The 19,748-nt window shown below is 35.1% G+C and overlaps 2 protein-coding genes and 1 pseudogene across 2 annotated transcripts; 2 read left to right on the top strand and 1 right to left on the bottom strand.

The window, feature by feature from the left end:
- The first annotated feature begins 2,152 nt into the window (after positions 1–2,152).
- Positions 2,153–4,737, top strand: LOC143577260 (serine/threonine-protein kinase PCRK1-like). The gene is made up of 4 exons (XM_077061138.1): positions 2,153–2,508; positions 2,996–3,256; positions 3,333–3,455; positions 4,124–4,737. Exons 1-4 carry the CDS (start codon positions 2,182–2,184, stop codon positions 4,661–4,663), a joined length of 1,251 nt encoding a protein of 416 aa, XP_076917253.1. The 5' UTR covers positions 2,153–2,181; the 3' UTR covers positions 4,664–4,737.
- A 3,812-nt stretch (positions 4,738–8,549) lies between these two features.
- On the bottom strand, positions 8,550–9,563 carry LOC143579055 (uncharacterized). Its single transcript, XM_077062469.1, has one exon. The coding sequence runs from the start codon at positions 9,561–9,563 to the stop codon at positions 8,550–8,552; it is 1,014 nt and encodes a 337-aa protein (XP_076918584.1).
- A 4,734-nt stretch (positions 9,564–14,297) lies between these two features.
- Positions 14,298–16,165, top strand: LOC143579074 (serine/threonine-protein kinase PCRK2-like; annotated as a pseudogene).
- Positions 16,166–19,748: the final 3,583 nt, after the last annotated feature.

Consider the following 19,748-nt stretch of genomic DNA (forward strand, 5'->3'; position numbering starts at 1 on the left):
TAGCCGGTTTGGTTCCAGAAATTATGTGGCGAAATTAAAAGAATTGGAAGTTTGGGATGTGGATCAGCTGTTTGAATCTAAGATGAGGGTGCTGAGTGTAAATTGCTATAATGTAAAAGGTTTTATCTTTTGTACAATGCATATTAGCTTGTGAAATAATTGAGATATTACTAAATCTTATAAAACCACTTAAAGTAATTGTGTACGAGACATATAAACACAAAAAACACACGATATAGCTCACTTAACACATATTATTTCACCCACATATGAGAAGTATAATAGTGTATACATGGTTACAAAGATGGAGTATCATTCAAGTTATTAGTCTATATAAACATATATTATCTTAATTCATCAGGATTCTAGTGAACTTAGCTTTATATTGAATGTCAATATTTTATAAAAACTAGCCAGAAGCTAGAGCGGGAAAAAGCGTACAAATAAGAGGACTAAAACAAAACAAAAGCATAAACAAACCATCACAAAAACTTTCACATAATATTGTTGATTCAAGAATTGAAGGTACGTATGTACTCACTGGAGTCCGTGTGAATGCTAGCAACTATAGCGAACATGTGTTTGCCTGAAAACCATGAGTCTAGGCCAAGGGGAAAGCTTCAAGCTTGTATTGTGGCCTGGCTCCGTCACCCCGTTTTATTTCTCAGTGGTGTAAATTTATGCATTTTCATCCGAAAATTCTTATACGTAGTGTAATAAACTTACCCGTTTTCATTTGAAAATTGTGAGCCCGGCCATCCTGGTTTATGAAAATTTTTATACCTAGTCCGGTCACCCCGGAGTTTTTGTTCAAGTTTCGCCACTGATCGAGGCCATTGAATAAGATCCTTGAAATGGAAGCAAATCATAGCGGTTCCTTTACAAGAAGCCAATCCTAAAACACATCTCAAGACTACACCGGTGATCTGAGGTGTTTCTATAAAGCTAAATTTTATGTGCGCCGCCAAATTGTAAAAATTAAGACTCACAAGCACACGTACGGTAATTTATGAAGGTGGACATTAGTGCTATCATGGTCCCAGTGCTCATTGTTGGGTTGCACCACTAGCAATATATATGTAATTGCACATAGCTTAAAACTTGGGTTATTTGGGTGATCAAAAGGCTTGTTAAATGGTTTGTATGTTTATAACAAAAACCTGATATAATAAGCTTTAGGATCAACTTTAAGGACTACTCGATAGATAGAATAGTAACTTGAAGGAAATGAATAACCCAATTACAATGTGTTCTATAACTCTAGTATCAAAATAAATTTCTTGATCAAGTTTATTTAGATGAAATCAAGTCTTTAGCATATAAATGATTTTAGTTAATTTACATTTTAATTTTGACTTGATAATCGGTATAGTGCTTTTGGATGTTTTTTATACTGAATATATAACTTTATGGGGGTGCTTAGGTGAGTTTGTAAAACTTGCTTATTTGTTTTGTGAAAAACAAAATGTATTTGACAAAACTTCTTCAAAAGCTTTAGATTTGAACTTTTCAAAATTGTTTTTTATTTTCAAAAAGCAAATAAGTAAGTTTCAAAAGCTCACTCAAACATCCTCTATGAATGACGTAGTCGTTTTTAGATTTATTTCACCTAACACGAAACCAATAATCGGATAAAGACAAAATTCTCTCAAGAACATATGCTCTTTTATGTGAAAAGCGAATGCGTGAAAATTAGGATCCCAAAAGCAAACCCAATAACCGATATAACCGTTATGAAACGTCATGACAGTTAGCAGTTATAAATGTCATTTCCGCTATACTTCCAACTTTTGTACCGAATATCTAAATAAGATACTTTATTCTAATCACCAACTTTGGTTCTAAAAACCATTTTTGGTACTAAAGAACATAGTTTGATGATCAAGTTTAAGCAACTTTAAACAACTTTATGATTACGAAACAACTTTCAATGCGCTTCCTTGCCTAAAATGTTGTTGTTATTATTGTTACTATTTTTATAATTATTAAAAACTAAAATATAGTATATTACTTTATAGAGACGTGTTATTTACTTGTTTTAGGAACTAGTCAACATATTATTTCAACCTTGCTCCGCAGCTTCCTCCAGTGTCCACAGAGTCAACGCGCGACTTCCGATCACTTATTATATCAAATTAATTACAATAAATTTTCACAGCCCAATTATAGGACAAACAAAAAATGGTGATTCATTTCCGATGTTTCTCAATGAAATACAAAACCAGAACCCACACAAAATCAACCTTTCATACTGCCCGATCACAACTACCCACCTTTTACAATACACAGACGTCACAAGTCTCCGATTTAGCCGACAATCCCATCAGCAGCAGCAATCTGCGGGTTTTCACAGTCGCTGAGCTCAAAACAGCAACCGACAACTTTTGCCGGTCTTCCAGGATTGGTGAAGGTGGATTTGGCAAAGTATTTAAAGGTGTTGTTAAGAGTCTGGATTACCCGTTTCATGATATTCAGGTTGCCGTGAAATACGGAGATGGATTATCGCAGGCAAGTTTTATTTCAAAAGAGCTAGTAGGATGATATATTCGAAATTTTATAAAACATTATATTTGAATAGAAATAAAATAAGTTACATCAATTGAAAACTATAAAAATGAATACGGATACCGGTACTGACGTTGTCATGTTGATTTGTTTGGTTATCGTTGGGTACTTGTAATAAGTAGTTTACAAAACAAAAATTACATTATTCTGAACACAACCATGTTCGGTCAATATCAGTTATGTTCGTCACAATACCAGCACTTGATATAGCTTACAATACCAAAAAGTAAAAACCACCTTATTTCTGATATAACTTTGTATTTAATGAAATCTTGAAGTTAACGAATGAAAGTTATCGAAATGTGTTTTAAGTCGTATATCATAGAGTATAAGGGCTATAGAATAGATACACAAAGAGTTTGGGTGTTGTTAGTATTCATAATAAGTTGTAATTGGGTTGGTGATGATGTATTATGGTTATGTGAAACAGGGGAAAAAAGAGTGGTCAACAGAGATTGAATTTCTTGGAAGGGTTAAACATCCAAATCTAGTGAAATTAGTTGGCTATTGTGAAGAAAAAGGTGAACTAGGAACTAAACTGTTTCTAGTATATGAATATATGCCCAATAGAAGTTTGAGAGATCATTTATCTTCAAGGTCCAAAGCACCCCTCTCATGGGCCTTGAGACTTAAAGTGGCTCATCATGCTGCTTGTGGCTTAACATACCTGCATGAAGATATGAACTTTCAGGTCTAATTAATTTTCTCTATATCAAAGGTTCATAGATACACATACTTACAAGATTATTAACTCTGCTTTCTTGTAGATTATTTTGAGAGATTTCAAATCTTCCAACATTCTTCTTGACGAACAATGGAACGCAAAGCTTTCGGATTTTGGGGTGGCCCGGTTAGGTCCTCAAGAAGGAATCACTCACATCTCAACCGATGTATGTTACTATATAGCCTTATAATGCCGTTTCTGAAAAAATAACAATACATATAAAGGCTAACCATATTTCCAGTGACTGAAAATTTGGATAGTAGATGGTAATGGGACGGATACAGGATTCTCAGTCTCATATCCGATTGTAAAATCATGTCCCATACTCAACCCAATATCCGTTGGATACTTGGCTGGTTAATTGGTTATTGCCCGTCGGGTATTCATAACTTCTTTGTATTTTGGTTATGATAAATTACATAAATATCACCATAAAAATGTTTAAAATATGTAACTTTCATGGTGGTACAAATTCCAGGTGATAAGTTCATACTTCATATAACATAAAAGATAGACAAAATTATAGAGAACAACCTTTACGTTTGTCTCTACTTTCATGTTACATCAACTAGAATAAAACATTACGTATATATGTTTGCTTCACTTAATTTTATAAATTTTTAACATTTATACCAAAATTACATAGGATTGAAACACCTAATGAAAGTTGAGTGATTATAGAGGAACAAACACTTTTAGTGGCTTTAGTATGACAATTGGGAAACTTGTTTACTATTTGATAAAGTATCTGAAAAATATATTTTATGAAATGCGATTAGCGTGGTTTTAGCAACTATGACTATTATAGATCTTACTATAATAATGTCTTAACAGTTCGCTGGAACGAGGGAATACGCAGCTCCAGAGTACCTTGCAGTAGGGCATCTTACATCCAAGAGTGATGTATGGAGCTATGGAGTGTTCCTATATGAACTTATCACAGGTAGGCGCCCACTGGATAGAAACCTGCCTCTAGAAGAGCAGAAGCTTCTAGAATGGGTCACACCGTACTTCGACACTGACAAGTTCATGCAAATCATTGATCCAAGACTCGAAGGAAAGTACTCGTTGAAGGCGGCACACAAGTTGTCATCTATAGCCAATCTTTGCTTGGCCAAAGACCCAAAGTCAAGACCAAAGATGAGTGAGGTTTTAGAAATGGTTAGCAAACTCGTTAAGGTTCATCCACAAGTAACTATTCCTGCATTGCCCGGGGCTCTGGTCGTGCCAGAGAATGAGATCTTGGATCCCACTGACAGTGACTTGACTTGTGATGACACAAAACACAAAGGCGAACTACGGCCTGTGGGCAAAGAGTCCGTTTACCCTCCTCGGTCGCGCCCTTTGAAGCTCTTAAAATCTTGTTTTAGATAATTGTTTTTGTTGTGTGCATAAAGCTTCTTAAACAAGAAATAATTTTGTGAATTGAAATGAGTAAAGAACTATAGAAGTATAAGTAGTTTTCATCATTTTCTCATAGTTTTTCTTTATCAAGATATTATTGTCAGTTCTAAACGTGTAAATAGAGGTGTTTAATTCATTCACGGTCTGAACAATGGTGTTTAGGTTTGCTAGTTTCTAATTACGGTCTTGAACAACCAGTTCGGTTTCTGAAGTTATGTGACCAAAATAAGAGATATGGATGTTTGGGATACCGGATATGTACAGGCTGCTTGAGTTTAAGGTGAGGATGCTGTGTGCAAATTGTCAAAATGTAAAATGTTTCGTCTTTTGTACAATGCATAGTCACTTGTCGAATAATTGAGATATTATGAAGAGGCATAATGGTATATACACGATTACAGAGGAGTACCTCTCAAGTTATTAGTCTATGATCTAAGCATATTATTATCTTAATCCGTTAGGATTCTAGTGAACTTATCAAATTATCTAAAGACATGCCTCTATAAATATTCATTAGATAGGAAATAAGCACTATTATCATGAGACTTTTGAGGTATCAATTTTAATTACATAAGATTTAAAACGATTATATACATAATACTCACAAATATTTAATATACCATGAATCTTGATCACTCGACGAGTAATGAATTATGTATAATGACCGGGTATGGGTATAAGAGACGCGTGTAGGAAATTATTGATAAGTGCTACCAGGCCAAGATGAACAAGTCATTGCTTAGACTCCAAGACACCCACCACACTCGTCTGTGTTGCACTGCTGCATCATTTATGAGTCATTTTATTTCTTTTTACTAAGACCATGTGTAGTGGTAACTCTTCACATAAGGGAGAGTGTTGTATGATAAGAGGCACCCACTCAGTAATCCGAAGTTTTGCAAAAGCTATGTAGTGGTAAAACGTCTCAAAACCTCTGGCAAGAATTACTTTTTCTACTTCTCTCTCACAAACATGTTCACAACAGCGTTGTGTACACATTGTTGCCCAAGATATATGAATGAATGATCAATCAAAGAAAAATAACAAGATAACAATTTGCAAAAGGTATAAATTTTTATTGATGTGAAAGATATATATAAACGTTCATGTCTTTGGATCTTAATGCTAATTACAGCTTCAGCCCTTCTACAATACATAAATATTAAAACTAACTAAACTATATTATGACTTAATTACATAACTAACCCTAAACTCTAACTTGGTGTGATTAAATCTAACATTCACCCCCTTAATCACGAACAAGCAAGTCTTCAACGCCGAGCAGTTTCCTCATTGTAGCAAACTTGATCATTGCCAATGCTTTTGTCAAGATGTCCGCTCTTTGAAGTTCTCCACTTATATGTTCAACAGTGATGTGATTGTTTTCAACACATTCCCTTACGAGATGATAACGGATGTTTATGTGTTTGCTTCTTCCATGAAACACCGGGTTCTTCATTAGCGCGATAGCGGATATGTTGTCGACATATAGAGTAACCTTTTCTTCCTTCCATCCGGTGAGTTCACTTAGTAGTCTCTTTAGCCATAGTGCTTGACATGTTGCAGCCGTTGCAGCCATGAATTCAGATTCACATGAAGAGAGTGCTACAGTTTGTTGCTTTTGTGTGCACCAAGTAATGGGAGAATTCCCAAAATAGAACACTATCCCCGTAGTGCCTTTTCCTTCTTCGGTATTAACACCATAACTGCTATCACTGTAGCAAGTTATTTTACATCCTCCATTCCTCTTATAAATAATACCAAAGTCTTTAGTACCTTTGATATAATGAAGCAATTGATAAATGGCTTTGAAATGGTGTTCTTTAGGTTCTTGCATAAACCTACTTAGTAAACCAATTGAATAAGACAAGTCTGGTCTAGTATGAAGTAGATACCTTAAGCATCCAATTAGACTTCTATATTCAATGGGATCAACCGATTTTCCACCGTCGGTTTTAGTCAAGAGTGTACCAGGGTTCATAGGGATCTTGGTTTCATTACCTTCCAACATTCCAGCATTCTTTAGAATTTTAGTAATGTAACCAGCTTGCTTAATAGTTATTTCACCCCCTGATTGGGTAACTTCTATACCAAGATAATAAGCCAATAACCCAAGGTCACTCATCTCAAATTTTTCTTCCATTTGAGATTTAAACAAGTCTATTTCTTTCTTTGATGATCCAGTTATTATTAGATCATCAACATAGACTCCAACAAGCAAAGTAGATGTTTTGCTTTTCTTCGTATAGACGGCATGTTCCAACGTGCATTTCTTAAAATCAAGTGATTTTAGAATGTGATCAAGTTTCATATTCCATGCACGTGGCACTTGTCTAAGTCCGTATAATGCTTTGGAAAGCTTGTAGACCTTTCCTGCATCTTGCGTTTTCACAAATCCTTCAGGTTGTTAAACATAGACTTCTTCCTTCAGTTCGCCATGTAGGAACGCGGATTTTACATCAAGGTGATTGACGGGCGACCCGTAGGAAAGCAACTAAGTGTTATAAAAGATATAATTACGCTTACGGGATTAAGTTAATTCCATGGAATTAGTTGACTACGGTTGCTCGTGTGTTTGCAGGTTTAAGGAGCTAGAGAGCGGTGCTACGAGAACACGGGCGAAAACGGTGAAGGAAACAGAGCTGGAACGCAAGAGATATGAAGAAATCAAGTCACGGAAATGAGCTCCACCGTGTGCCACGGTCCACCTGGTGCAAAAACTCCAGAGTCCACCGTACCGTGGAGAAGAAGGAAACCGTGGAGGCGACCGTGGCCCACGGTCTACACCGTGGCCCACAGTCGTGCTGGTAGACCTGTTGACTTTTGGTCACCCGTGGCCCACAGTCTACACCGTGTCCCACGGTCCTGGGCGTAGACAAAGTTGCATGTCTTTTAATAGGCCGTTTGGGAGTGTCTTTTGGACTACTTTTTCACCTTGGCCGGCCTAGAGGCGATTTTGGAGAACAAAAACATTATTTTGGGTCTTGTATTGATTTGTTTTATGTCTTGGATTGTGAGAAACAAGTTGCTTGATGCAAAGATGATCTCCCGAACCATGAGTGGCTAGTTACTTCGGTATTTCTCTCGGGATGTAAGGTTATTTGCAAAACACTTTTGTTTCTTGTTCTTGAACTTGGATTGATTATCTAAATGCTATGTTAGTATGATCTTGTGCTTGTGTGATTGTTTGTAGCTTATCCATATTGTTTCCATCTAGCTTTTAACCATATGTTCTTGGTGTCGTTGGCAATCGAGATTGAGTGGAAAGAACTAGGGAGAATAGTATTGATTGATTGATTAAGTAGCAACTTCGCATTCTAAAAATCCGAATACTTAGTGCTTGATTAATCACAACAATTGCATACACACAAAACCGGGATATTACGGTTTATCCATTGAGCGTTAACAAAAGTGTTGAATAATAACCCGAACCCCGAGAGGAATACTTGTTTAATTATTCGTTTACAACTTTCATTTAGTTTAATGTAGTATTAAAAATCAGATCAAAACCAAGTTGGAAATTACTTTGTGTCATTTACATTTATCTTAGTTTAATCATTAAGCTACTTGGTTAACACATTTTCCACAAACTCTTCGTGTTCGATACCCACTTACTGCTATCTAATTTAGTTGTATTTGGTTTAAGTTTGCGTGAGCCTTCGACTTCACGTCAGTGATGTACTTCCCATCCATTATAAGCTGCAAGAGCTAAAATGAAACGAACCGTCTCTATGCGGGCTACAGGAGCAAAGACTTCATCGAAGTCTATACCATACTGCTGTACATAGCCTTTGGCTACCAAACGAGCCTTATGCTTTATTATTTTCCCGATCGCATCTCTTTTGGTCTTGAATACCTATTTTAAGCCGATTGCCTTATGATTGTCGGGTAACTTGGTCAACTTCCAAGTATTATTCTTATTGATTGAGTCTATCTCAGCTTGCATAACCTCAATCCATTTCTTTTCGTTGGCTGCCTCTTTGTAATTATGAGGTTCTTCTTCAACCAAGAAAAGTTCGTTAACATCAGTGTTAACCTTTTTGGACCTTTTATACACATCTCCCAAAGGTTTAAAACCTTTCAATGGGGTATGATCAAAAGGATTTAATGAGCTATCAATAATTGGTCTATATTCAGCGACTTCGGCTGAATTTGGCTCATAAGTGTATGTTGAAGGTGTAACAGGAGTACTTGGAGAATTAGGAGATAATGGTTCTTCATATTCTTGGTCATTATCTCTCGTATATTCATCCTCTCGAGTCACCGGGACTGTTTCATTGTTTTCTTGAGTAACTTCATTGAAGTTATCCTCAACAATGAAGTCTACCCACTCAGGTTCCTCACTTCCAACTTCATTCATGTACTCCTCCCAATTCCATGAATCCTTTTCCAAGAATTTTACATCTCGACTGATGCAAATTCGTTTAGTATTGGGATCATAAAGTCTATACGCTTTTGATCCTTCCTCAACTCCCAAGTATACCATCTTGACACTTCTATCATCTAACTTGGTTAAATGATTTGATGGTACTTTAGCGTATGCTACGCACCCAAAAACCCTTAAATGTTTTAGGTTTGGTTTTCTACCTTTTAACGCTTCAAAAGGTGTAGTATTCGTCAGTGCTTTAGTTGGGATTCTATTTAATACATATATGGTATGCCTTACAGCTTCACCCCAAAAGTTTTGAGGCATTGACATAGCCTTCATTATGCTACGGGTAGTAGATAACATAGTTCTATTTCTACGTTCAACCACACCATTCTGTTGTGGTGAATAGGGTGCTGTAAGTTGTCTGGCTATACCATTATCTTTACAGAACTGATGGAATTCACTTGATGTGAACTCTCCTCCTCTATCAGTTCTTAACATTTTCAATTTGGTTCCAACCTCGTTTTCCACCACCCTTTTAAATTCTTTAATTGTCCAAGGCTTAGAATATTGCTTTTCAAACTTGGAATGTAGTAAACATGAGATATAATTCTCTGTTCCTTATTCTTTCATTCCAACAGAATTGAGCCTCGCCCTTTAATTTCTACATACGAACCATCACCAAAACGAACTCGTCCGAAGATCTTTTCGTCTAGTTCTCTGAAATGCTTTATATTACCTGTCATATGGTTACTTGCACCATTGTCTAAGTACCATAGACCTTCATTTGTGGTCGTATATAGATTAGGTTTAATTTCCTTTTCATTTAGGAAAATTTCTTGGTGGATCTCATGTTCACTAAGAACTGCCATCAACAACGTGGGCTCTTCGTCCTCTTCCACCAAGTTAGATTGCTCATGTGCTTGATCCTTTTGAGGACACGTGTTAGCATAATGCCTACGCTGCTTGCATTTATAGCACTTAACCTTACTCACATCTCTTTGAGTTTTCTTAGGTTTATTGTAATGGGAATTTTGAGATGATTTTTCATCCTTATCAACATGTTTTCCTTTGCCATCACGCCAATTCTTTCGTGATGCATTGAACCTCTTCGGTCCATGATTTCCAAAGTTTTTCCGATGACCCTCACTCTTGTCATGACGTGTGAACAAGAGTTTATCTTGAGTGTCGGTCACAACTCCTCTTTTGGATTTAATCCTTTCCTCATAGGTTTTAAGCCTCCCGATAATATCGTCCACGGTTACTTGCTTTAGATCAGTAAATTGCTCAATCGAAGCAATTATATGCAAAAACCTATCGGGCATTGAGGTTAAGATTTTTCTTACTATTGTGGTTTGATCAATCTTTCCACCATAACTAGTTGCTTTACTAACAACATTTGTTAGTCTTAATGTGAAAGAATCAATAGTCTCATTATCTTTCATTTGTAATCTATCAAATTCAGACTTAATACTTTGCAATTGTGCTTCTTGCACTTGCGTTGCACCAATATGTCTTGTTTTTAATGAATCCCACACCTCTGTTGTAGTTTTACAGTCTGCAACTTGTAGGAGTAATTCTTCGGGTAACGTTTGAAACAAGTAGGCAATAGCATATTTGTCTTTCTTAACATCTCTTCTTGTTTCACCATCGGGTTCTATCATCTCCCAAAGACCATTTGCATCTAGCATGGTTTTCATTCGAATTTCCCATGTTGTGTAATTATTAGATTTTAACATAGGGCATTGGAAATTCGAAAAAGATGATCCCGGCTCTTTATGCGTTACGATAGCATTATTATCCTTTGGACTTTCCAACATGGTTTCCTTTAAAGATAATAATAAATATTATACACAAAGTATAAATTATACACAAAGTATAAACAAGGTTTTGGATAAATAAGTTTAAACTCTTAAACTTATAAGAACCGTCTTCAAAAGTTTACAGCAAACTCGGTTCAGAAAAATAAATAACGAATCCGTATTCGTATATAATTAAACCACTACGCTAACAGATTCCAACAATCTGAACTTGGGTTTAATTTATCAAAAGATTATAAATCTTTAAATTAGGGCTAATTTGGTTTTGAGAAAAGAAAGCCAAAACACAACAGATGTGTTTATTGATTTTCTTTTATTCTATGTTGTGAAGCAACACAAAGTGATGTGCCTTTTTTTTTATATCCAGTAACACGGTTTCACAACACAAAGTGATGTTTGATTAACACCACCACAAGATTCAATATACAAAACTAATTTGTGAGTCAAACTTGTGCAGCAAAAACAAAAAAAAAACGATGACCCCTTTATTTATTTGCTGTCACCAATAATTCCAACAACCAATCCAAATGTATTTGGTTTTGTTATCAATTAGTTAATTATAACAAACAACAAACGTTTATTATTCTATGAATATTGACCACAAACTTAGATTTAAACAAAAAGAACTTCAGCGGCCGAAGGTTTTTTTTGTTTTTATAATATTTCGATATCAATACTAAACAATAACAACAAACGTTGATTTGGTATATTTGAATTTAATTTATTGCAATTTCACTAAACGAAATAACAATAATCAAATCAATTGATTTCAACAACAAATATGAATCACAAAGATTCTGGTAACGACCTATTCGTTAATCGTTAAAATTTTCTGAACAGTTCAGAAAAGATCACAAACGTGAATCACGATTTTATTGAATTTGATTTCGATTCTTCTGTTGACGTCTCAAGCAATTCCACAAACAATTTGTAGAACCAAATCGAATCAAAGAAAAAAATGTCGGCAATTGATTTCAATTGAGAGCAATTAAGATGGCTCTGATGCCAATTATTGCCCAAGATATATGAATGAATGATCAATCAAAGAAAAATAACAAGATAACAATTTGCAAAAGGTATAAATTTTTATTGTTGTGAAAGATATATATAGACGTTCATGTCTTTGGATCTTAATGCTAATTACAACTTCAGCCCTTCTACAATACATAAATATTAAAACTAACTAAACTATATTATGACTTAATTACATAAATAATCCTAAACTCTAACTTGGAGTGATTAAATCTAACACACATCTTGGCAAACCAAAACTTTGCTCACAACAAAAGAGGGGGGGGGGGGAGACAAGACCACGCTACGCATGATCTAAGGGTGGTGGCGGTGCATCCATCTTTCACCATTTTTCACTATTTTTTTCTCTATGTCACACATCATTCTATCCATAAATCATCTCAATTCATCTTTTAGCAATACATCCTAATCATCTTTCAACTATTTCTTCTTCACTTTTCTTTAACTAAAATAACTATTTCTTCTTCACTTTTCTGTTTCGATGTAATTTAAACATTGAATTTTTTTTTATTTTTTTTTTTTAAATTTAAGAAAACAATTCATTTTTTCTAAAAAAAATTAAAATAACTAAACTATATTCTGCTTAAAAAATATAATATTAAATAAATAAAATTTAAAATAACATTCATTGTGAAAACATAAAGAAAATTTAAAAATTAAATCTAAAAAACAATAAAACATAGCATTAAAATAATAAATTAAAAAAAACCTGTATTATCCTCCACTTCGGAATCACCGGTGTCTAAGTCATGCATGTTGAACTGGAGCCGGAGCCTCAAGCAGGGGATGATTTCTTAAAACATCCCACGCTTCCAGGTGATCGAAACCCCTCCTCGAGACATGGTTTCAGTAATCACCATTTATTTGTGAAATTTGTATCTAGATATTTGATCTAGTTTTACAACAATCTAAATATTTGATATAGTAAATATTTTATCTAGTTTTATTTTTATAGTGGACCTAAAACAAAATATAAACAATCAAATACTTATAATATAAATTATCTTTAAAATAATTATATTAAAATTTCACGGTCCGGTCAGGTTTTTTACGGTTTGAAAATTTGAAACCAAAACCAAACCGTTTGTTACGGTCTGAAAATTTTGAAACCGACCGACCGAAAGTTAATTAAAAAAACCGACCGTGAAACCAAACCAACGGCCAGTTTGAACGGTTTCACGGTTTTAAACCGAACCGTAAACACCCTTAATTCCAGCCATGCTCTTAGGAGCATTTTATATTTGTGATTTGAAAAATGAAATTTGAGACAGTTTGCAACGAAAAGAATGAATGTTTGTGAAAAAATTGGTTGAATAAGGTTAATTTTTATAGGGTAAAAATAATTTTTTAACAATAATATTACCGGTGTGATCGGGATAGAGCTTGGCAAGCCCCGCCTCTGCGGCTTGAAAATCTTTGGTACCGCAGGAGTAGGCCGGTGTTTCCGCGGGTACCCGGGCAGTGTTCCCTCCTGCTCCCACTCCATCCACCCTAATTATTATTTGTCCCCCTATTGACTTGATGCCATCACATTGTCACCTACGTACATCATACGCCATTCAAAATTTCTATTTCTAAATTCTAGTTTCAAACCCATTCATACTTATTAAACTAGATCTTTTCATACCTCTTCAATTGTGTGTCAAAAAAAAATCATTATCTTTTATCACTTTGTTAATCAAAAGACCTCATCCCTTTGAAGAAAATTTGATATTGAGCTGATTAAAGGTGACTCCTTTTTCTTCAATTTGTTAGCGGATTTATATGTGCTTCTTTTTGTTATTATTATTATTATTATTATTATTATTATTATTATTATTATTATTATTATTATTATTAATTCTTCAATTGTAATATGATCCACAAAGCCACGTCCAACAGATATACATCAGTTTGGATTTTGGGCATACTAGCGGATCATATGTTATATGAACATTTGTATAAATTCTTATTCTTCACTTCGTTCGCTAGTTATACTTGCGGATTATGCGCCTCACTGCATGCCAAGTGTAAAGTTTGCAAAATCATAACCTCATCCGCTAGTCCAACTAGCAAATCACCCAAATTCACAAATGATTGAAAATCCTCACCAAAATCCATTATGTTTGTTGAAAGTACACCAAAAGCTATCACTTTTCCAACATATTACATGTTATTTATAAAACATAAAAGTATAAAGCTTTGTTTAAATGTTTGATCAGTTATAAATGCGCGTATTAACTATAACCGAGCCATGAAAATAAAATATCGGATCTTCAAGCCATGGTTTCTCTGCCGTTATTTAGCTTTGCCTTGGCGTGTAACATTTTTAGGAGAGCGAGTAGTTACTTCCAAGGTGGTTAGTAAGTGTTGAATTCTAACATTTTAATTGTTTGAAGAAACAATGGTGTTTCACTGCAGATGTTTCTCCTTCTCATCAGAAGAAAACGAAGAGATCGAATATGAAACGATAACTCAAACAAACTCAACTCTCACAGAATCCTTTTACACCGCTCATTCGGATTTTAATCTGTCTGTATCCAACTTTCATTCAGTGACAAAAGAGCTCCCAAATTTGGTTGAGAAGCCAAGCAACCTGAGGGTTTTCACAGTCGCTGAGCTCAAGGCAGCCACGAAAAACTTTTGTACGGCTTCTAAGCTCGGCGAGGGTGGATTTGGGAGCGTGTATAAGGGTGTGATTAAAAGTTTAGAATACCCTTTTGGTGAAGTTCAGGTGGCGGTGAAGTATTCGGATGGTGTATTGCAGGCAAGTTTGTCTTCATGTATGTTACATTATATATGGAAGTATCAAGCTAGTATGCTGATGATCATGGTTATGTGCAGCAGGGGCACAAAGAATGGCTAACAGAAATTAGTATTCTTGGGGTGGTTAACCATCCAAACCTTGTCAAATTAGTTGGTCACTGCACTGACTACAATAAAAGAGGAATACAACTGCTTTTAGTATATGAATATATGTCTAATGGAAGTGTGAGAGATCATTTATCTTCACAATCCGAAAGACCTCTCTCATGGAACAGGAGGCTCAAAGTGGCTCAAGATGCTGCTCGTGGGTTGACGTATCTGCACGAAGAATTGGACTTTCAGGTATGTTTAACTGCCTGTCTGTCGCTCGAGAAAAAAAAAAAGGTTTCATGTTTACAAGACCATCAACTTTGGTTTCTTGTAGATTGTTTTCAGAGATTTCAAATCCTCCAACATTCTTCTAGATGATGAATGGAATGCTAAGCTTTCAGATTTTGGGTTGGCTCGATTAGGTCCTCGAGAAGGGCGCACTCATACCACAACCATGGTATGTTATTTAACTTAATGTATCATTGGATTTTAGCTTTCGTATGTGGCACCAATTGTTACAAAACATGTATCGGATATAATTAGACTCAAGAACAACAGGAATTTGACAATTTACGGATTCAATCCAAGTCTGTGATTAATTCTTAAACTAAATCTTCACCAAAGCGATGAGATTACAATGGGTCAAAGAACAAAGAAACAATTACAAAACAATCTCTCAATCGAACACTCGGATTAAGATTCATCTAACAATCTAGAGACCTATATGAACGAACCCTAGTTTCGGTGATTAAAAGAAACAACATTGAGAGGGAAAATAACCGCAATCAATATTCCACAGCTCAACCCATTTAAACGTTTTCATTTTTTCATGTATCGCATTTCAGCCCCTCATCATCTGGCGACTTCACTTTGTAGCCTCTCAACTTTACAGCAACTTTCATATCCACTTCAAGTATACCCTACAAACAATATTTCAAGTTATCAAACCAAACTCAAGTTTGCTAATGAATTGACTACCTTTTAACACCAGTGACGTCCCTAGTTAGCCCATAACACTCAGTCTTACAATTATGAGTTTTAATAAGATAATAACCACATTTGCTCTAATATATGACGCCTTCAGTTTGCCGGGACCATGGCATATGCAGCTCCCGAGTACATTGAAACAGGGCATCTTTCAAGCAAGTGTGATATGAACTTATCACTGGTAGGCCGCCTCTAGATAGAAATCGGCCACAAAATGAGAAGAAACTTCTAGAATGGGTGAAACCCTATTTAGATGTCAAAAGGATCAGGCTAGTTATTGATTCAAGGCTCGAGGGTCAGTACTCAATCAAATCAGCATGGAAGTTGGCCTTTGTAGCTGGTCGTTGCTTGCGTAAAGACCCAAAGTTGAGCCCAAATATGAGTGAGGTCCTAGAAATGGTTAACCAGCTAAATGTGGTTCCATCATAAGCAACCCATGATGCACCACCTTCCTTTTAAGAAAGGTGTTATACTGTTATGGGTATCACCATGGATGACAGACTCATTAGAAGATCATTACAAAAGTACTGTGTTTTGTTGTGTATCACTAAAATGTAGAATCATGTGTTTTCAATCATTTACCCAATTACTCTACACAATCGTGTAGAGATAAATAGTCATTTCATAAACATGTATAAGTTTTTGTATGTTCCCTTTTGACATATGCAGCCTAAATTTGCATAACTATAATCCAAACACGAAAAGGTTGACATGTCACTCTTATATAAGCAGGGTCGGACCTATAGGCCGGCTTAGAAGGCTAGGCAAGGGCTTAGGGCCACCAAAAGAATAGGCCCCCACGCCAATTTTTTACACGAAAGTTATATATGTGTATTGGATTAGAACCGAAAGAAGTAATCTTCATCTTAAATGTGTAAAAATTCAAAAACAAATGAAATCGAATCGTTAAAAATAACGCCCACGACCCACCTGCAGACAAGAAATCATACATTGCAAAACTGCTATTTATCATTGTCAGGACATTTGGTATTTAGCTAATTTCAGTTTTCATTTATCATTTCTCTTAAGTATTAGACAATACAAATTAGGTAATTTACTTGCTATTATCATTGTTATGTTTGCTATTCACTTGAATGATAATGATAATACATAATGCATTACGCTTGTTATTAGGCTTTTGCACTAAACTAATTTATCATTGCTAATTCTTGTTATTGTTGCTGATCCCAAGCCCGGGCAAAGTAGAAGGGTTTATAACACAAAGTCTTTTTAAAGGGCTCATAACTTTTTAGTTCGCTTAGGGCCTCCAAAAGCATTGGACCGGCCCTGTATGTAAGTTAGAGTCCAAACATAATTCCATAAATACACCAAAGTCTATAAACGTAAAACACATAAGTCACTTATTGCATCACATAACTAAGTATTCAATTCTAGATTTAACTTTCTTCACTCTCTGGTCTTGTTCAAGTCCAATGCAGTGATGTCATCTCTGGTTACTCTCACATGAAAACACTTAATTATGGAGTCATCCTCTGATCAACAGTCATAATGGTCAATACATATGCTCTGGTGATATTTGAAGTTCGGTATTCCTTATGAACCCAATCTCTCTCTTATCTATGACCAATGTGATCAAATCTCCCCTTATGGACTCATCGCCCTCGATGAGATTTGTCTCACTATCGTAATCAAGAAGTAAGATTTGTCTGAGGTGTCCCATACTCCCATTATACACATGGGGACTCATCGCCATCCTCTAAGAAGTTTACCCCACCATTCTCAACGACGCAAGAGTGAATTGGATATCGTTTGTAGCATCAGATCTCTCATAGTAATCAATATTGTCTGTTTAGCCCGATTCACAAATTTGCTTTTGGTTGTGTAGGTGGAAACTTCCCGTCAGGTCACCAATCCCCGGATAATAATTAATGACCCATGAGCCCAAAAATATAGAAAAAATGATTTGATCGAAACCCTTTGATCAGCCATTTTATTAATGTCAAACTGAAATTTAAAGTGCACATAAACCATTAAGCCTCACAGTCGATGAACGGATTGGCCCTGAATCATTCGTATCATCTATGAGCATATAATACTAGTGGAATTTTAAATTCTCAAGTTAACAACGAGCCTACACTTCGTTGGGTATACAATACACACGGTTTAAGGATAAATATTGTATTTAAATTGAGCTTAACATTATTAACAATTAACAACATTTTATAAATATATTATTACCTTTAGATTTCAGACTTCTGTATAAACTAATTAAAACCTCACAAAATATTATTTTTTTCATAGGCATCCATAAAGAACCTCCCTTAAAAAGATGTTTTGTAGAGCTAAGCCAGCATCCTAAATATGTATTAGTCTATTCATGCATTGAATAAAGAATTCTTCCAAGTTACTAATTAAGTAAACTATTTAAAGAAAAGGGTTGATTAGTGGGAATCTTTACAAAGTCTTTAGTTCATTGTTATGGTCATTACAAAAGTTAAAAAGCATATGATTACTAAAGACAACCACTAAACATTTGTTAGAAAAAAATATTTCAACGTTCTTTACTTCTTCAAATGGTGGGACTTGGCATCGAAGGCCACGAGGTCAAAATGTCAAATAACTGAACCAAGTGGACATTTAATTTCCCATCTCTTTGAACATTTCTCGCTACTACTCATACTCAATATAATGGCATGCCAATCCGACTCACAATTTGCTCAAGCTCGTTTAAAGCCTAACCTTAATTTGAGTCATTAGCAAGTCGATCTTTAATAGCTCATGAATGACTCTTTTGATTTAGAATAGCTTTTACAACAATGCTATGACGAATCTAATAAAAAGATAAAAATCCTTTTAATCATTATTCGACCTATTTAATATTTGATATACTCTATGATAAACTATAATTTTTTGAGTCGGGTGTTTACATGTTATTTTTTTCGAACTACAAGCTTTTATAAACAATCAACACCAACCAAAAACACAACACCCATGAGCTGTCTTCACAACCCGGAGAGCAACCTCAAAAGAAAGAAATTACATGAAAATGAAGCTACACCAATTTCGCCATTCTATAGAACTATGCTTTGACCTATACTTAAATCAAAGAAAACCAGGGGCTTTAATCTCTCCAGTTATCCCTTCCACTTTAATCTCCTTATCTTCAAACACTTTTTCATTTCTCAGTTTTCAAATTCTTCAACAAGCAATAATAATTATCCCATAAAACGCCTCTTTTTCAACAACTCCAAGCTTGAAAGTCTTGTGAAGCTCAAGAAGGTCACTAACCGAAAACCTAAAAATAGAAGGAACTTTGCACCAACGGCTAATACGCTCCCACACCATCGTCGCAACCCCACAACCCGTCATAATATGGTCGGCGGACTCTCCCCCATATCTCACAAAACACACACACTATCCGTAACCCGGATGTTCCTTCATTTCAACGCTCGATCCCCAGGTACGAATTTTATTCATTTCCGCCTCCAAACACGAAAGATATGGAGGTTCACATGTTATGATAATAATATATATGTATTTGGGACGGCGCATGTTATAATAATATATCGCATAATATAAGTATATAATATTATATATTATAGATATTGAAAACCCTCAGCAGAAAAATTAAAATACAATAAACCTTGGTTGGTAGTATGACTTAAACATTACTAGTTGTATATTAAGTGTAAATTTAATTTAATAAAATAGGTGCGTCAACTTGTTTCAAAACCTCATCACTAATTGGTGTGGCCTCCATTATTTAAGAAAAGCTATTTTTAATAATATTCATAGAATGATAACAAAAAAAATTCTACTAATGATTCTAGAATAATTATTATTATTATTTACAAGCCGGTGAGAGATTGTCGGACCTAGATGCCAGAATCACAATCGAGCAATGAAATCAAGTGTATGAGTAGGATTAGGTTAAATGAGAGATCGAAACAAGTAGTGAGAAAAGAACTTGAATTCAATGAATAAACATTCAAAAACCGTAACATTTGAAACATCTGAATATGTGATTAATTTAAAAAGTATGACGGATTAA

The sequence above is a fragment of the Bidens hawaiensis genome, unplaced genomic scaffold (genome assembly GCF_021521415.1).
Source record: "Bidens hawaiensis isolate Kalapana, Puna unplaced genomic scaffold, B.hawaiensis_p1.1 tig00001461_1, whole genome shotgun sequence".
NCBI classification, from domain to species: domain Eukaryota; kingdom Viridiplantae; phylum Streptophyta; class Magnoliopsida; order Asterales; family Asteraceae; genus Bidens; species Bidens hawaiensis.